We start from the raw sequence: 19,945 nt of genomic DNA on the forward strand, positions 1-19,945 counted from the left end.
TGGGAGGAGGGAGGAAGTGATGCCTCCTAAGGTATGCCTCTCCTCCCCCACTCTCCTCTGCTTCTGTGTGGTTCAAGTCCAACTTGTTCCATCTCTGGGCTGAAGACACAATTCCAAAACACGGAGCCTTGCGCCCTCCTCTGCAAGCGCAGCTGTATGGCCTGATACCCACCCCCTGGGACCCATTCCCCATCAGGAATTCTGGCCAAGGCTACAGCTCTCACCCACCCCTCCAAGAATGTGGTTCAGCTAGGCACCCTTATGATCTTGGGCCTGGGGGGGGGGTGAAGGTTCCTGAGAAAAGGAGAGGAGTGGGTACAGTTCTAGCCTCTGGGATACCCTGCGGCTGGTGGGGGGGGGGGCAGTTTCTGTTTGCGCGTTCCTTCGCCTACGCTGGGAGCCCCCTCCAGCGGAAAGAAAAGTGGCTTGTGGAGGCTGGAGACTCACAGGGTTTGTTTTTTAAGAACAGCGACGGTGCGAGGGGGGGCGGTGGCAAGATTGCACAGACTGCCCCTAGGGACCCAGGAGGGGGGGACACACGGCACGGGGGCGGGGGCTTGGTCTTGGGGCCGCGGTTAAGAGTCCGAGCACCGATCGGCCTGGGGAGGGGAGGACAGCATGATGACGTGCAGGCGCCCCTCCCCCACATCCCGCAGTCCCCAGGGCTCCGCCGGGGTCCGCGGAGAGGGATTGGAGGCGCTAGGATCGCGCTCGCTCTTTTGCTTGCTGGCTCGGCACGGCGCTGGGGGAGGCGGGAGCGTGAGTCACGGCGACTCCGGATTTAGGTGCCGGAATGGGGCTTGCTGGCGGGGGCCGAAGGGAGGAGGCTCGGCCGTTTACTCGAGGAAAAGGGCAAGGGGGTGAGTTCCGCGGAGATCCAGATCTGCCTCAGTCTACCTCCCCAGCAGACGCGTTTAAGAGGCAGCCGCTGTGTCCACCACAAGGTGTCCTCCTAGAGGCAACACGCGACACACCCCAGGAACACCCCAAAGAGGCCCCAACTCGACCACATATATATACATACGCCTACGCATACGGACGCCCTCAGACAACATAGTCGGTTGGCGGAGGCAGAATCTCGTGCACAACTCTCGCAGCGATCACAGCCACAGAGCACACCCGAGAGCGTGGGAACACACACGTACACAGCCCCAGGCCAGGGGCACCCACCCTAGCCCACAGGCAGTTCAAGGGGGCACACACCCTTCCCTCTCCTCCTAGACACACAGACACATACACACGGCGAACCGCGCTGAAACAGGCAGACGGTCACAGCCGACCACGTGCGCGCGCACACTTCCAGCCAACGTCGAGAAACCAGACAACCCTAAGTAGGGGCCACGTGCGTGCACATCCCGCCCGGGGCCAAGTGCCATCACCGTCCTCCCATGCCCAGAGGGCAGATGCTCGGTCCGCCTTCACGGCCCGCTGCAGACACCACGCCCAGGGTGCTGGGGAGGACCGCTCCCCGAACGCTATCCCACGGAGAGGGGTAGAGGCCAGGACACCCCGGCACCCGGCTCCGCCCCCCGCCGTGATGGACGGGACTGAGTGACACTCGGGCAACCAGTCGCGTGTCTTCTTCGCGACTCCAGCACACCATTTAACTCCTTCGTGCCCGGTGCGCGCTTTGGTTGGACTGGGCGCTCTGGAGAAAGCTGAGTTCTGGCGCCCCCTCCCCGCCGGGGATCGGGGTTCTGCGTGGGTGAGGAGGCCCCCTCCTTGGGTGGCTGTCCCCCGACTGGCCCGGACCGAAGAGAGGAGGAGGAAAGTGTTGGGGGGGTTGGCGCTGACAGTCACAGGCGGGTGGGGGGCAGGGAGGGGCGGGACGGGGCGGGGGAGTCGCCGAGCGGGGCGCTGAGCTTGGAGAGCGCAGCTAAAGCTTGCAGCCGAGAGAGCCGGGAACCGACTAGAAGCTTTGGCTCCTGGCCCTGGGGAGGGGGGCGATCGGCCCGCAGCGCCCCCCGGGTCCGTTCCATTCCCGGGGGGCGCCATGACCACCTTGAGGACGGACGCACCCACGGGGCCTCAGGCGCGTCGGGTGGCGCGCCACTGAGCCTGAGGGACGGCGTGAAAACAGCCGGGGTCCAAGCCGGGATCAACATCATGGAACCTCCGGCCGCCCCTTCGGAGAGGAGCTTGTCTCTGTCTCTACCTGGACCCCGGGAGGGTCAAGCCACCCTGAAGCCACCTCCCCAGCACCTGTGGCGACAACCGAGGACCCCCATCCGTATCCAGCAGCGAGGGTACTCAGACAGCGCGGAGCGCGCGGAGCCAGAGCGGCCACCCCACCGGCCCATAGAGCGTGCCGACGCCGTGGATACCAGCGATCGGCCCGGCCTGCGCACGACCCGCATGTCCTGGCCCTCGTCGTTCCATGGCACCGGCGGTGGCGGAGGAAGCTGCAGGCGGTGAGGCTCTGGGAGGAGGACGCGCGCGGAGCTCTGAGGCGCGCAGGCAGGGCGCGATGGGTCCCGCCGGCCGCAGGGGGCGCTGTGGGGCGGGTGGGGTCATTGTGACCCGCGGGGGCGGAGAAGGATGGGGGGATGTTGTTGAAGATGTGGGGGCGTCCAGAACTAGTTCTCTAGTTGTGAGCTGCACAAGAGGCTTCCTACAGGAAGCGAGTCCTGGGGGTCCACATGGGGACTTCACTATGCTCTATGTGGCATTAAGAGGGCGCAGGGGGGGGGTGGGGAGAGAAGAGGATGCATTTCTAGTGGTCTCTCTATATACTTAGCTGGTGACGGTGCAGGGCAGCTGCTGGAGTGAGTACCACTTGGAAGAACTTTCTTAGAGGCATTATAATGAGGGCAGGAAAAAACATTTGGAATTCCCGGGGGGGGGGCACTCTGTAGGGGAGTAAATGCCAGTACCACATGTTGCTCCAGGCTGGGAGCACTCAGGAATCTGCTGGGGGTTAATAAGCTAATAAACCCTTTATCAACTTAAGTCAGGAATTTAGAAGGGGACAAGATATGGCGCGTTCAGGGCGGGATGACTATAGACCGAGAGAGCCTTTCAGAAAAGGGCACCGTGTTGTGGTCTATGTAGGGGTTGGAGCCACCCCTTCCAGGCAGGAGTGTTAGGGTTCCATGACCCTCCCCCAAGGCAGGAAGCAGTGTTAAGGGTGTGCATAGTTCGTCAAACAGAAGTCCCTGTCTCTCTTAAGTGACAGTAGGGTGTATGTGTGTGTGTGGGGGGGGTGTAGTTGAAATGTCAGTGATGAGTTTCAGGGAGAACTTGGTGGGCTCTAAGTTTTCTTTAAAGTGTGACCAACCAGCTGCAGCTGATTAGACCGGGACACTGAGCTTCAGGAGCACAGACCATGACAGCATGACTTGTATGCTGTGCCTGTCACAGGATGACTCTGTCTGCCTGGGATGTTGGTTGTGACAATGGTGAGGTGTGCTTCAAGCTGTAATAATGACTGTGCCCTGATGGGGATGGCATTTGTAACAGCGACTACGTACTCTCAGAACAGTTCATGTGTGATAGTGTCTTCACTGATCAATGCCTTCCTGAGGACAGTATGATTTTCTCCTGGGACCCTGTCAAACTCACTACATAGCCTTGGATGACCTTGACTCCCTGATCCTCCTGCCTCCACCTCCTCAGTACTGGGATGACAGGCACGCAGCCATGCTGGCTCATGTGGTGCTGAGAATGGAGCCCAGCCAGGGATTGGTGCATGCTAGGCAAGCACTCTACCAACTGAGCTATGTCCTCAGCCCCCAGCGTTTTTCTTTTTCCTTTTGTCTTACGAAATGGGGTCTCACCGTGTAGTTCAGGAAGTCATGACAGTCCTCCTGCCTTGGCCTCCCTGAGGCCAGGAAGACAGATGTGTGCCAGCACACCTGACGTCCTGCTGCCACCTGCCCCTGGTGACAACCCAAAGACCCTGTGCTCTTTGTGTGGCTGGTGCACACATCTGCTCTGGGTACCCTGATATCTGGACTCTTCTCCACCCAAATATGATATTTCCAGTGATCCTAGCTGCTGGCATGGGGCTTCAGGGTTTGACTGAGTGTGACCTAGATCTTTGGGTGATTGACAGCTTGCAGTCCACTTAGGCATCCCACTCCTTGGGACATTGCTAAGATGGTCACATTTGGGCTTTCTCATCTCTGCACTTCTCAAGTGAGGCCCCTTGGGCTGTGATTCTGTGCTTTTTAGGTCTGCCTGGGAACCCCACACTTCAGCTTTCATGACCCATTTCACTTCTTTAGCCTTGTTCCTAGTAGGAAGCAAGTGTCATGGTATCAGAACACCCTCTGAGATTTCCCAGGAAAACTAACAAGAGGAGAGCTTAAGGAGAACAAAATTCACATCAACAGGAAACGCCAAGACCAGTGGCTTTGAACCAAATTGGCTCACTATCACTATCCTGAGAGAAAAGAAGCAGGAGGGGTCTAGGAATCAGGCACAGTTCCTGGTTAAGGCCCTAGGGACTTCCCTCCTCTGGTCTCAGGGTGCTGCTGGCTGGTCTCAGACGCGATGGCTGAGTGGTGATAATAATTGTTGGCACTCTTAGTGGGCTGTCTGCCAGGCTCCATGGCTGACGGGAACTTCTCTTCCTGTCCTCCCTCTCCCACCCTTCTGTGCCCAGTGAGGTGTCCCTGTTGGACAGATGGGGGAAACAGAAGAGAGGCTAAAATCTCTTTTCTTCCCCCATTTTTTTGAGGGAGGGGGGTTCAAGGTAGGATCTCTCTAGCCCAGACTGACCTGGAACTCACTATGTAGTCTTAGGCTGGCCTGGAACTCACAGAGATCCTCCTATCTCAAGGTTAAAGGCATGTGCCACCATGCCGGGCTCTTTTCTCCTCCTCTCAACTCACACAAACCAGAACCAAGATTCCGGTCCAGGTCTAGCCAGTGTCTGTGTGTCTTTGTAAAAGTGTCTTGCCCTCACTGAACCTTGGTTTCTAGGTCTATCAAATGAAGCTGTTTGTTCTCAGTGCACAGCAAGAAATGGTTTGAGAATTCTGAGCTCAGTCGGTGTGAAGGACTCTCCATAGCTGTTATTCAGGAAGAGAGAGGAGAGGAGAGGAGAGGAGAGGAGAGGAGAGGAGAGGAGAGGAGAGGAGAGGAGAGGAGAGGAGAGGAGAGGAGAGGAGAGGAGAGGAGAGGAGAGGAGAGGAGAGGAGAGGGAGGGAGAGAAGGAGAGAGGAGAGGAAGTCATGGTGATTGCAGCTTGCCCCTACTGGGAGTCAAAAACAGGAACCTCAGCCACGTCTCTTCAAGTGCTCAGATTTCTGTTTCCCTACTTGGCCTGTGGAACTCACGTGTCCTGCAGCTTCAGAAGCTGGGACCTGAGACGGCTGGTGGGTTGTGGACTAAGTGAGAGCATTGGCGCCAGCGCCCATCACAGAGAGAGGAAGGGGACTAGACTGACGGAGAGGTCTTGGCCTTGGAGACCAAACGGGGTTCAGCCCCTGCTCTTCACATTGGACTTCAGCCAGCCACCATAAAGAAGGGTGCAGTTATGACCCCTAGACTTGGCTCATGGGGACCCTCAGAGAGGTTGTACTGTCCCCCTATCTGAGATAGTATCCTTAACCCGTCCTCCAAACTGGGGGTGCACGAGATAGTGCTCCTGGCACGGCCTGCGCAGCTGAGTCACGGCACCACTGTGTCGAGGCAGATGGATCAGGAAAAAGCAGGAGCAGCAAGGAGAGGAGGGGCTGTGTGGATCGGGGACAGGGCCGGCATAGTGACTTGTCTCCTCACTTTGTGTACCCCAATGTTCTGCCATCCAGGGGAGTTCTGTACGCCCTCCCCAGGGAGGCACATGAAGGCAGCTAGATGGCTTGGACGTCTCTCTCTGTCAGGTGGTTTCTGTCTCCTCTTGAGTCCTCCCCATCCTTGTCAAACCCCAGAGCCCCTATAAGCCTGGATGGGCTCAGGGAGCGGGTCTCGGGGCGCGCCCTCTGCTGGACCGCCAAGAAAGCGCAACCCGGCCGTGTGCTTGGAGTCCCGGGGCTATGCTGGGGATCTCGTATTATTATTTCATGCTTATTGAACGCCCTTGAGAGAGGGCGCCAGGCGGGCCGACCGCAGGCTACGGGTGGGGTCTTCACCCTCCCTCCAGTTGGAACCCAACTAGGTCTCCCATCCTCCACCTTTCTGAGACAGATGAGGCCCAAATGACTCCTGCAGCACACTGATGAGCTGGGATGAAAAGTTAGCAGCTCCCAGCTGAGCACTTAGGCCCTCTTAGGTCCTGGGCAAGTGTGTGTCAAGGGCCTCCCAAGGCCAACCTGTGGTTTGAACTCTCAGCATCATTAACTGTGTACACACTTCTACCCAGAGACCAGAATGAGTTGTCCAAGGTCACACAGCCAGGAAGGGCAGCATTAAAGCTAAAAAGCCACATCTCCAAACTGGAGCAAGATTCTAAGTGATAGCCTTGCAGTGTGACGTGGGAGGAGAGAGAGAGACTGTATTTCTCTGCGCCTCGTTTGTTCCTGTCAGTAAAATGGAGCTGAAACGAGTAGGAAGTAACCTACCTCCAGGGCTGTGGTAAGATGACACAGAGCCTGGGCAGAGAGAAGCGTCCTTAAAGCACAAAGCAGCAGCAAGGCTGACTACTGTAGAGCCAGTGAGCTCAGCTGAGCTGCAGGAAGTGCGCGTGGGGAGCCTCTGAGAGCCATGGGCTAGCAGAGTGGGGACTGATTTTAGGGGCGTCTGCTGTCATTTTTTGTTGTTGTTGTTTGTTTTGTTTTGTGTTTTCGAGGTAGAGTCTCACTCTAGTCCAGGCTGGCCTTAAACTCACAGTGGTCCTCCTACCTCCCAAGTGCTGGGTTAAAGGTGTACACCACAACCCCATGATTTTTTTTACTCTTGATGTAAAAGAATTCAAGTCCAGCCGATGTACCTTGACTTACTCCGTGATCTCAGTGTCCTCACCTGTAACAGAACCCCCTTATTCCACACATGCATCATTGGGGCCGTAGCTCAGAATTGCTGCTGTCTGGAGTTCTCAGACTCTAGTGGGGGAAGCAGAAATAACAAGTAAAGCCATCAGATAATTTTAGATGGTGATACGTGGGGTAGGAAGAACAGAGGGATCTTGAGGTCAGGCAAGGCCTCTCTGTGGAGGTGACATTTGAGCAGAGACCTAAATAAATGGAGGGAGGGTGCTGTGTGGGTCTATCTGATGGAAGAGGGTTCCAGGTAGATGGAACAGCCAGTGCAAAGGTCCTGTGGCAGGAATAGGAAGCCAGGTGGTGGGTGCTCTTTGTAGAGAAAGAGTGAGGGATGAGAGGAAGGAGGCAGGGGAGCAGTGGAGGCAGAGCTCACAAGTCCTGGCCAAGGGTGGCTTTAGACATCAGTTTACCTGTGGGAAGGGACTGCCGCTGGGTGTGGTGGCTGACGCCTGTAATCATAGTTCTCTAGGGGCAGAGGCACTCACAGTGGCTGTCATTACATGCACAATTTTGGGCCCATCCACATCTCATCACAGATGAAGGAGCAGGGCATGAGGCCCCCAACCCTCTCTGAGGAGTTATAGGAATTTAATGGTATCTGGGGGAAAGGGAGACATTTCTTCAGTGGTGTATCCACAAGTAAAGTACACATGCTCTGGTCAATAGCCCCACCATACACAGAAAAGGAACACATTTAAACTCTGTGGGTCTCTCTCTCTCTCACACACACACAAACACACACACACACACAACAAACAAACAAACAAACAAACAAACAAAAAACCTTAAAAGAAGCCAGGCCTGGTGGTGCATGTCTTTCATCCCAGCACTGAAGTAGGAGGATCATCATGAGTTTGAGGCCAGCCTGGGACTGCATAGTGAATTCCAGGTCAACCTGAGCTAGAGTGAAATCTTTTTTTTTTTTCCTTTTTGAGGTAGGGTCTCACTCTGGCCCAGGCTGACCTGGAATTCACTATGGAGTCTCAGGGTGGCTTTGAACTCATGGCAATCCTCCTACCTCTGCCTCCTGAGTGCTGGGATTAAAGGTGTGCACCACCACGCCCAGCTTTTAGAGTGAAATCCTACCACAAAAAACCACAAAATCAAGATCTATAATGAGACCGTATCTCAAAAAACCCAAACCCCAAACCAAAAACAAACAAACAAAAAACTAAAAGACATCAAAGTAGAAGAAAGACTAGTTGGGAAGAAGGGGTTCAGTGGGAGAGGGACAGGGACAGAAGATGAGAGGATAATGTGAGGGGTTATGATTAAATACATCATGTTCATATATAAAAGTTATCAATAAATAAAAAGGAGGCTGAGGCAGGAGGACTAGCCCGAGGTCGAGGCCAGCTTGGACTACAGATGGACAGACCCTGTCTCAGATGGTAACAGTAAGGACGGCGCTACAGCTTGTCTGTAAACTGCTAGCTTCCCATGCAGAGAGCCCTGGGCTTCTGCCTCACACCACATAAACCAGGCATGAAGGTGAACACCTGCCATCCCATTACTTGGGAGATAGAAGCTGGAAAATCAGGAGTTTAAGGTCATCTTTGTGTACATAGGGAGTTCAAGACCAGCCTGGACTACCTGAGATTCTGTTTCAAAAGTAAAATCCAGAGCCGGACGTGATGGCACATGCCTTTAATCTCAGCACTCGGGAGGCATAGGTAGGAGGATCTCCATAAGTTCAAGGCCACCCTGACACTACACAGTAAATTTCAGGTCAGCTTGAACTAGAGTGAGACCCTGCCTCAAAAAATGAAAATTAAAAAAATAACAATTCAACTTAGGAGGGGGTGTGGAAAATTTTTAATTTTTCTGGCAGTGCTGGGCATGGAACTCAGGGCCTGCTAGGCAAGCACTCTGCCACTAAGCTACACCCCCAGCTGAGAACCATGCTGTCATGCTGAGGATGGATTCCAGGTACCCCCACTGCCACCCAAAACTCTGATGTTCAAGTTTATATAGGATGGTATAATTTTTGCATAAAACCTATGAAAGTCCTCTCAAAGACTTTTAAGTTTAAATCATCTTCAAATAATTTATAACACCCAATCTAATACATGTGCTATGGAAATACTTATTTTACCATATTGTTTAGGGAATAATTACAAGAGAAAAAAATATATATTTATATATTTGTCCTTTATATTTGGCTTTTTTTTTCCTTCTTTTTTTTAGGTAGGGTCTCCTTCTAGCCCGGGCTGACCTGGAATTCACTATGGAGTCTCAGTGTGATCTCAAACTCACAGCAATCCTCCTGCTTTTGCCACCATGACTGGCTGCTTTAAAAAATATTTTTATGGACAATTTCCAGAATTATAGACAACAAACCATGACAATTCCCTCTCCCCCACTTTCCCCTTCACAAATCCACTTTCCATCATATCCCCTCCCCCTCTTAATTAGTCTCTCTTTTGTTTTGATGTCATCATCTTTTCCTTCTATTATTAGGGTCTTGTATAGGTAGGACAAGGCACTGTGAGGTCATGCATATCCAGGCCATTTTGTGTCCAGAAGAGTAAGCACTCCTACCCTTCCTTTGGCTCTTACATTCTTCCTGCCACCTCTTCCACGATGGACCCTGAGCCTTGGAGCATGTGATAGAGATGTTTCAGTGCTGAGCACTCCTCTGTCACATTGTCAGCACCATGGTGCCTTTTGAGTCATCCCAGAGGCCACTACCATCTAAAAAGAGAAACTTCTCTAACCAAAAATGACAGTGGCATTACTATATGGATATGAACGTTAAGAGAAGTGCTTACGGGGCAGTTTGGTGAGCATAGTGTATTCATTTAACCAGACTCCAGCAGGCGTTACACTCCTAGAGTTCATGACCTCCCCCATCATAGGTTTTCAGTACCAGGAGTCCTCCTATGGAGTGGGCCTCCAGTCCAATTCATGAGTGGTTCATTTCTCCCATAACAGACATGCCACTATTGCACCCATTGGCTCATTTGGCATGGCTGGCCAAATATATGGCCTCTAGCCACTGCAAACAAACTCCAGATGCATGCACCCCCTCATGCATCTGGCTTACATGGGTCCTGTGGAATCAAACCTGGGTCCTTTGGCTTTGTGGGCAAATGCCTTAACAGCTAAGCCCCCTTTTGTTCTTTTAAAACAAAATTTATTATTATTAGTACTAGTAGTAGTAGAAGAGTGTGTGTCCATGCAATGTGGTGTGTGGCGTGGGGTGGGGTGTGGAGCATGTATGAGTTATGCCCCCACGCTGTGTGCACTCGTCCTTGGTGGGCAGCGGGGCAGAGTGCTGGGTCCCCTGCCCTAGCGCTCATCCTTCTTTTCATGTTTGAGCCAGGGTCTCTTACTGACATCAGAGCTTGAGGTTTTGCAAGAGCCAGGAAAATTCCCTATTTTCTGCTCCCCTTTGCTGGACTGGGGTTATAGGTACGTATGGCCACATCCAGCTGTTTGTGTGGGATCTGGAGATTCCAACTTGGATGGTTTCAGGACCCTTCTTATACAGTAAGTCTACCTAACCTCTGAGCCATTTCTTCAGCCCTTATTTATTTATTTGCATGTGTGTGGAGCATAATAAAGCCTCTTACTATTGTAAACAGACACCAGATGCATGTACTACCTTGTGCTCAGCTTTATGTGGATACTGGGGAATTGAACCCAAGCTGCCCTCTTTCCAAGCATGTGCCTTTAGCCCCAGCCTATTTTTAAAATTTTTTTATTATTATTTTTATTGACAACTTCCATGATTGTAAACCATATCCCATGGTAATGCCTTTCTTTCCCCCTTGAAACTCCATTCTCCATCATATCCCCTACCCCTCTCAATCAGTCTCTCTTTCATTTTGATGTCATCGTATTTTCCTCCTATTATGATGGTCTTGTGTAGGTAGTGTCAGGCACTGTGAGGTCATGGATATCCAGGACATTTTGTGTCTGGGGGAGCATGTTTTTTTTTTTTTTTTATTTATTATTTGAGAGTGACAGACACAGGGAGAAAGACAGATAGAGGGAGAGAGAGAGAATGGGCGCGCCAGGGCTTCCAGCCTCTGCAAACGAACTCCAGACACGTGCGCCCCCTTGTGCATCTGGCTAACGTGGGACCTGGGGAACTGAGCCTCGAACCGGGGTCCTTAGGCTTCATAGGCAAGCGCTTAACCGCTAAGCCATCTCTCCAGCCCTGGGGGAGCATGTTTTAAGGAGTCCTACCCTTCATTTGGCTCTTACATTCTTTCTGCCACATCTTCCGCAATGGACCCTGAGTCTTGCAAGGTGTGATAGAGATATTATAGCACTAAGCACTCCTCTGTCACTTCTTCTTAGCACCATGGTGCCTTCTGAGTCATCCCAAGGTCAGCAGTATCAGAAAAGAGGTTCTCTAACCAAAAGTGAGTAGCATTAATATATGAGTATGAACATTAAGAGAAGTGCTTACTGAGCAGTTTGGTGAGCATAGTATATACATTTAGCCAGACAGCAGCAAATGTTACATCCCTAGGGCTCATGACTACCCCTGTTGTAGGTTTTCAGTATCAGGGATGTGTTCCTTCCCATGGAGTGTTCCTCTAGTCAAATAACAGATGTGCCACTATTGCACCCTTTGGCTCATTTGGCCTGTCTGGACAAATATAAGGCTTGCAGTGTCCACTGTTGGTTATTGTCACTGGTGATTTCTCTCTCTCTCCCATTGAACTGCATGTGGTATGGCTTTTTCCAGCTTTTTTCAGCTGGTCTATATAGAGGAGGTTTTCAGCTCAACTCTAGCAGGATTTCTCAGTGTCCTTGCAGCCCAAATACATGGAGTCTTCAGCAATAGGGTCTTACCATCTATTCCTGGTGGGCAACCAACGGCCTCAGCACTGGCCTGTAATGTTTTGGAGGCATTGGGGACCTCCCTGGCTAAGAACTCACTGGAAGGTATCCCATCCCTGGCACTGAAAATTTTCTAGTAACAATCTATGGCTCCTGAGTGTTCCATTGTCCAAAAAAAGCAGGTTTCCATATGACTTATTTATATCCTCTTGGATTTTGATTAGTCCTTCCTCCAGCTTTCCTTTACTCAATATCTTCCCCTGACCTCACTTAGGCCTTCTCACCCCCGTTAACCTGTTCTTCTACTTACATATATACAATCCTTCCTATTAAGTACTCCCCCCCCACCCCTGCCTTTCTATTCCCTTTATGTCTCCTTTCTAGACTACTGGCCTCTGCTACTGAGTTTTATTCCTATTCACACAGTGTCTATTCTTTTTTAGTTGTTTTTTCTTCTTTTGGTTTTTCCAGGTAGGATCTAGCCCAGGCTGACCTGAATTCATTATGTATTCTCAGGCTGTCCTCAAACTCATAAATAGTGGTCCTCCTGCCTCTGTCACCCGAGTGCTGGGATTAAAGGTGTGCACCACCATATAGACATTATAGACAATAAACCATGGTAATTCCCTCCCCCACCACTTTGCAACTCCACTCTTCATTATATCCCCTCCCCATCTCAATTAACAGATTTTTTTTTTTTTTCCTTTGGTTTTTCGAGGTAGAGTCTTGCTCTAGCTCAGACTGACTTGGGATTCCTAGAATTCACCACTATGTAGTCTCAGGTTGGCCTCCGACTCATGGCAGTCCTCCTACCTCTGCCTCCTGAGTGCTGGGATTACAGGCTTATGCCACCACACCAACTCTTATTTATTTATTTTTAAGACCTTTTCATTTTACTTATTTTTATTTATTATTATTATTATCCTCCTATTATTATATCCCCATGTAAGTAGTGTCAGGCACTGCAAGGTTAGGGATATCCAGACCATTTTGTTTCTGAAAGAGTGCATTGTAAGGAGTCCTACCCTTTTTGGCTCCTACATTCTTTCCACCACCTCTTCTTCAATGGACCCTTTACTTTAATTTAATTTAATTAATTAATTAATTTTTTTTTTGAGGTAGAGTCTCACTCTGGTCCAGGCTGACCTGGAATTCACTATGGAGTCTCAGGGTGGCCTTGAACTCATAGCGATCCTCCTACCTCTGCCTCCTGAGTGCTGGGATTAAAGGCGTGCGCCACCACGCCCGGCTAATTTTATTTTTGAGAGAGAGACAGAGAGAAAGTGAAAGAGTCAGAGAGTGAGAAAGAGAGAGAGAGAATTGGTGCTCCAGGGCTTTTTCAATTGCTGTGAATGAATTCCAGACGCGTGCATCCTCTTGTACACATGATGTTCATTGCACACTTGTGTCACTTTGTGTCTGGCTATGTGGGACCTGGAGATTCGAACATGCATTCTTAGGCTTCGCAGGCAAGCACCTTAACCACTAAGACATCTCTCCAGCCCTATTTTGGTGTTCTTGAGACAGGGTCTTATGTAACCTAGGCTGGCCTTGAACTTTCTATGTAGCCAAGGCTAGCCTGAACTCCTGATGCTCCTGTCTCCACCTGGCAAGTGCTGAGATGACAGGCACTATGCCCAGCCTTGACGAATATTTCCAGTCCTACATTTGCTTATGTCTGGGACTTGAAGTAGCCAGCTGTGGAAAAAAGTAATGAACACAAAGTGGTTAAACAGAGCCCGGTGTGGTGACGCATACCTTTAATTCCAGCATTCAGGTGGCAGAGGTGGAAGGATCACCATGAGTTCAAGGCCACCCTGAAACCACATAGTGAGTTCCAGTTCATCCTGGGCTAGAGTGAGACCCTACCTCAAAAAAAAAGGGGGGGGGGTTAAACAGGAAGTAACATCTCATGGAGAGGAAATGGTATTTTTAAAAGCATCTGCACAGGCTGTTTCCTCGGGGGCTAACAATGAAACGAGTCTGGCCGACAGTGATGTGAGCAGGCATGGTGACACATGCCTGTAGTCCTAGCACTTAGGAGGTGAAGCCGGAGATCAGGAGTTCCAGGCCAGCCTGGGATAATATGTCAAGACCCAGCCCCTCCCCTCTCACTAGACTGAACAAAACAGAAACTACACTGGGTTGGTTGATTCAATCCTGGCTCAGCCTCTCACTATTGATGTGACCTTGAAATGACCTTGAGCAAGTTATTTTCCTCTAAGACATGGTTTTCCTATCTGTAATATAGGGACAGCAACATGGTCATGCCTACCTGTAATCTTAACACTTGAGAGGTGGTGGCAGCCGTGGCTACATAGCAAGTTCAAGGTCAGCGTGGGCTACATGAGACCTTACCTCTCGCTGTCAACCTTTCTCTTTCTCTCTCTCTCTCACACACACAGGGTTGAGGAGTTTGTTCATTCCATAAGTAGCTTGCCATATAAGCATGAGGACTTAAGTTTGAATCCCCAGCACCCATGTAAATGCCAGGCATATGCACCTGTGGTCTCCAGCACTGAGGACGAAGAGACAGGAAGATCCTTGGGGACCAGTGGCCAGCAGCCAGTCTAGCCTATTGGTGGTGAAGTCCAGGACAATGAGAGAACCTGTCTTAAAAAAAAAAAAAAAAAAAAAAAAGTGGGCATGGGGCACACGTCTCTAGTCCCAGCACTTGGGAGGAAGAGGTAAGAGAATTGCTATGAACTCAAGGCCACCCTGAGACTACATAATGAATTCCAGGTCAACCTGGGCTAGAGAGACCCTACCTTGAAAAAGCAAACAAGGGCTGGAGGGATGGCTTAGTGGTTAAGGCATTTGCCTGCAAAGCCAAAAGACCCAAGTTTGATTCTCCAGGACCCACATTAGCCAGATGCACAAGGGGGCACATGCGTCTGGAGTTCGTTTTGCAGTGGCTGGAAGCCCTGGCATGCCCATTCTCTCTCTCCCTTTCTCTGTCAAATAAATAAATAAATAATATTTTTTTAAAAAAAGAAAAAGCAAACAAAAAGAAAGATGGACAGCATCTGAAACTAATGACATCTGGCCTCCATATACATATGCAGATACATGCACACTATGTGTGTGTGTGTGTGTGTGTGTGTGTGTGTGTGTGTGTGTGTTTTCTGCACTGATCTGGAATTCACTATGTAGTCTCACAGGGTGGCCTTGAACTCATGGCGATCCTCCTACCTCTGCTTCCCAAGTGCTGGGATTAAAGGCTTGTGCCACCACACCTGGCCCAAGGTTTCTTTTCTTTTTTTTTTTTTTTTTTTTAATTTTTGAGGCAGGGTCTCACTCTATCTCAGGCTAACTTGGAATTCACTATGTCATCTCAGGGTGCCTCGAACACAGCGATCCTCTACCTTGCCTTCCAAGTGCTGGGATTAAAGACATGTGCCACCACGCCTGGCTCAAAAAATATTTTTATTTTATTTGCAAGCTGTGAGAAAAGGAAATGAGAGAGGGGAGGGACTGGGCTAGGGCCTTCATTGCAAACAAATTACAGATGCATGTGCCACTTTGTGAATTTGCCTTTATGTGGGTGCTGGGGAATCGAATTCAGGCTGTCAGGCTAAAGGCAGGCAAGCTCCTTTAAACACTGAGCCATCTCTCCAGCCCATAAGTGAGATCTTTTTTAAATTAATTTATTTTTGGCCATGTTTGAGTGTATATATGTGCCAGGGTCTCTTGCTGTTGCAATCAAATGCCTGTCTGGCTTTATGTGGTTGATTGGGGAATTGAAATCAGGCAAACAGGCTTTGCAAGCAAGTGCCATTTCCCCAAGCCCATTTTTTTCCTTTTCTTTCTTTCTTTCTTTTCTTTTCTTTTTCTTTTTCTTTTTTTTTTTTGGTTCAAGGCCACGCTGAGACTACATAGTGAATTCCAGGTCAGCCTGGGCTACAGTGAGACCCTACCTTGAAAAACCAAAACTAAACAAATAATAAACAAAGTCTCGAAAAAGTAATGTAATACATCTGTTTCTGTGTGCTAGAGATGCGGATCAGTTGGCAGTGTGTGCAGCACCACATTACGTGGACATGGCGGTGCAGGCCGGAAGGCCTGGCACGGAGGAGGTGGAGGCAGGAGGATCGAGGTCACCCATAGCCACATGGTGAATTCCAGGTCAGCCTGAACTAGAGGGAGATCTTATCTCAAAAATAAATAAGTAAGTAAGTAAATAAATAAAGGGTTGGAGAGATGGCTCAGCGGTTAATGCTCTTGCCTGCAAAGTCTAACATGCTGGGTTCAATTCCCCAGTACCCTTGTAAAGCCAGATGCACAGTTGTGCATACATCTGGAATTTGTAGTGGCTGGAGGCCCTGCATTCCCATTTCTCTTCCCTCCTTCTATGTCCCTCTGCTTGAAAATAAATAGAAGATAGTTCTTTTTGTTTGCGTTTGTTTCTGGAGGTAGGGTCTCACTCTAGCTCAGGCTGACCTGGAATTCATTATGGAGTGTCAGGGTGGCCTTGAACTCACGGCCATCCTCCTACCTCTGCCTTCCAAGTGCTGGGATTAAAGATGTGTGCTACCACACTGGTTTAAAAAAAAATAGTTGTTTTGTTTGTTTGTTTGTTTGTTTTTGTTTTTAAAGGGCTGGTCTGGAGAGATGGCTCAGCAGTTAAGGCACTTGCCCACCAAATCTAACAATCTGAGTTTCATTCCCCAGTACACACATAAAGCCAGATACATAAAGTCCTGCATGCATCTGGAGTTTGTTTGCAGTGGCTATAGAGGCCCTGACATGCGCGCTGTCTCTCTCTCTCTCTGCTTGCAAGTAAAATAAGATGAATTTTTAAAAAAATTTAAAAAGGAGTCAGGCATGGTGGTGCACGCCTTTAATCCCAGCACTGGGGAGGCAGAGGTAGGAGGATTGTTGTGAGTTCAAGGCCACCCTAGGACTACATAGTGAATTCCAGGTCAGCCTGGGCTAGAGTGAAACCCTACCTCAAAACCTCTCCCTTCCCCCAACTTTTTTTTAAAGAGCTGGGGCTGGGTGTGGTGGCATATGCCTTTGATCCCAGCACTCAGGAGGCAGAGGTAGGAGGAACAGTGTGATTTCTTGCCTATGCTGAGACTACATAGTGAATTCCAGTTCAGCCTGGGCTACAGCAAGACTCTACCTCAAAAATAAATAAATAAAATATCTTGGGGGTAAAAAAGGCTGCAGAAATGATTTAGTAGTTAAAGGCACTTGCTTGTAAAGCCTGACAGCCTGAGTTTGAGTCTGCAGTATCCATGTAAAGCCAGATGCACAAAGTGGCCCATGTATCTGGAGTTTGCTTGCAGAGTCTGGAGGCCCTGGTACACCCATTCTCCTCTCTCTCTATCTCATATACTCTTTCTCTCTCTCCTCCTTCTCTATGCAAATAAGCAAAAAAATTATTTAAAAAAAGTTTTCCTGGTGTACCCTACAGGGAACAACATGAGACCCTCTATCACACAAGGTGGAAGCCAAGGAGCAGAACTTGAGGCTGTCCTCTGACCTCCTTACGGGGGTACACACGGCATGGGACATGGCCCACGCTTACGCTCACATACATAGACATTACACACACACACAGTTTTGTTTTAAGGCAAAACAAGTTTAACATTTTATGAGCTATGGTGGCACTTTGAGATGTCCCAAAGATAGTGCATTTTTCTTTTCTTTTCTTTTTTAAAATATATTTTATTTATTTACTTAAGAGAGAGAAAGAGGCAGAAGGAGAGAGAGAATGGGCATGACATTCATCTCAAGCCACTGCAGATGAACTCCAGACGCATGTGCCACCTTGTGCATCTGGCTTATGTGGGTCCTGGAGAGTCAAATGGGGATCCTTTGGCTTTGCAGGCAAACACTTTAACCGCTAGGCCATCTCTCCAGCCCATCGGTTTTTCTTAATTCATGCTTTAGTCTAGAGTTGGAGACAGTACCAAAACTGTGGGGAATGTAGTACCCTTGATGTCTTCAGAGTGCCTCAGGAATTTGGTAGGGTTTTCATGGTAATGCACTCATCCCTTGTGGATGAAGGGGTCCCAGAGGCGATGTGGCTGTCTTCGCACTTGTGAGGATGTATTTCAGAAATGCTTTGGAGCCACTCATGGATGGAGGGACATGGGGTGACTGTGGAAGCATTCCTTGAGATCTGTAAAGGACCCAGGATAAGGGGGTGCACCTGTGGCCTGCAGGAATGAATTTGTGCCTGTGGTGGGTATCTTAGGAGGCCATAGGAGTCTCTGCATGACTTTTGCTTGGTTTAGGACATCTGAGAAGCTGTGGTGGTAGCCTTGGGATTCCAAGGGCCCCATGGTCTCTCAGAACACCAGTGGGGTTTATTAGTGCATTCTTGGGTTTTGGGATGTCCTGACCTTTGAATGAGACTTCTCAGAAACAATGAGGACATTGCTAGGAAACTGGGATCAGCGGATAGGGAAGAGCACTGTAGAAAGCTGTCTTTTGGATATGACATGTCCATTGTATTCATGACTTCACAATGACTGTGGCTACCTGTCCAGTATTGGGCCCATCAACATTCAGTCATGGGTGGTGGTGAAGGGCATGAGGTTTGGTCTCTCCCTGAAGAGTTTTTGGAAGCTAATGGTTGTTGGAGGAAAGGGAGACATTTTCTTCAGTGATGTAGATGGAGCAGTGGGGCGCACACCGAGGTACTGAGGAGATGACTCAGTGGATAAGAGCTGTTGCCAGCCAGCACGGGGCCTAAGAGGCCTAATTCACCCCAAGTCCAAACCACAGTGGCCACACATGGCCAATACACCTGTACCCTGTCCTGGGAGATCAGAGATCCAAGAATCACTGGTCAGCAAGTCTGACCAAGGAAACTAAAGCTCTAGGTTTAGTTAGAGACTGTCTCAAGAAAATATGGGTGGGGGGAGTGGGGGAGATGGCTCAGCACTTAAGGTGCTTGTTTGCCAAGCCTGCAGGCCAGGTTCAATTCCTAAGCCACTCATGTAATATGCTGGATGAATAATGTGGCCCAGGCATCTGGTGTTCATTTGCAGTGTCCAGAGACCCTGGTGTGTCCACACACAAATGCATGCATGCACCCACACAAATAAATTACTTAAAAAGGAATAAGGGAGCCCGGCGTGGTGGCGCACGCCTTTAATCCCAGCACTCGGGAGGCAGAGGTAGGAGGATCTCTGTGAGTTCGAGGCCACCCTGAGACTCCATAGTGAACTCCAGGTCAGCCTGGGCTAGAGTGAGACCCTACCTCGAAAAACCAAAAAAAAAAAAAAAAAAAAAAAAGGAATAAGGAAGGAGCTAGAGAGATGACTCAGCCATAAAAGGCACTTGCTTTCAAAGCCTGGTAGCCTGGGTTCAATTCCCCAGCACCCACGTAAAGCCAGATGCACAAAGTGATGCATGTGTCTAGAGTTTGTATAGAGTGGCAAGAGGCCCTGGAGCACATATCCCTCTTCCCCTTGCAAATTATTAAAAAAATAAAAATGGGGGGAAAACGCCTTTAATCCCAGTACTCAAGAGGCAGAGACAGGAGGGATAGGAGGATCACTGTGAGTCGGAGGCTCTATGTTTGCACTAGGCTTGTGGGGGCTTCCACGCACCTCGAGGAGTTGGGGGAATGGATGCATATTGGGGTACCCCAATAATGCCAAGATGGATGTTTCAGAGACAGTGAGAGCTGGATTGGGGAGAGACCTGATGGGGCCGCCCCTGAGTTCTGGGTTACATGACCACCCCGAGATTTTTTGGTAAGAAGCAAGGCTGGGGTTTGGCGGGCACCCTTCCGTGGCTGGTGGGACGGTCGGGGTCCGCCAGGGAGTCTCACAGCCGCTCTTGCGCCCCGCCCCGGGGCGGCCCGAGTGCGAAGCCGGAAGGGCCAGGCGGCCGCGGGGCGGGGTGGGGACCGCAGGCCGCGGCGCCGGGGACACCCCGCGGCCATGGCGCGGCCTCGCGGCCTGGGGCGCATCCCGGAGCTGCGCCTGGCGGCCTTCCCGGTGGCGGCGGCGGCGGCGACCGAGGACGAGGCGTTTCTGCCGGAGCCCGCCGCCCCGCGCGCGCCCCGCCGCGCAAGATCGCCGCCCTCGTCGCCCGTCTTCTTCGCCAGCCCGTCTCCAACTTTCCGCAGACGCCTCCGGCTCCTCCGCAGCGTGCAGGACTGCAGCCGCCAGGCGTGGGCCGGGTAAGTGATGCTGCTGGCCTTGGGTTCTAGACTCCTGCTGGCCCCCAGGAGAGCGCGTCGGGGACGGGGAAGGGGT

At 50.5% G+C, this 19,945-nt stretch overlaps 1 protein-coding gene across 5 annotated transcripts in view; it reads left to right on the forward strand.

Annotated features, from left to right (window-relative positions):
• Pde4a (phosphodiesterase 4A) overlaps positions 1-19,945 on the forward strand; it is a 76,098-nt gene that overhangs the window by 18,555 nt on the left and 37,598 nt on the right. Inside the window, exon 1 of one of the 5 annotated variants that reach the window (XM_004667451.2) lies at positions 2,049-2,411. The exons of 3 other annotated variants lie outside the window; for them this stretch is intronic. In XM_004667451.2, coding sequence (XP_004667508.1) covers positions 2,107-2,411 — 305 coding nt within the window. In that variant the 5' untranslated portion in view covers positions 2,049-2,106. Of the gene's footprint in view, positions 1-2,048; positions 2,412-19,627; positions 19,870-19,945 lie in introns of those variants that run through there. One more of the 5 variants, XM_045142984.1, reaches the window with a different exon arrangement.

Source organism: Jaculus jaculus, chromosome 2 (assembly GCF_020740685.1).
Source record: "Jaculus jaculus isolate mJacJac1 chromosome 2, mJacJac1.mat.Y.cur, whole genome shotgun sequence".
NCBI lineage: Eukaryota > Metazoa > Chordata > Mammalia > Rodentia > Dipodidae > Jaculus > Jaculus jaculus.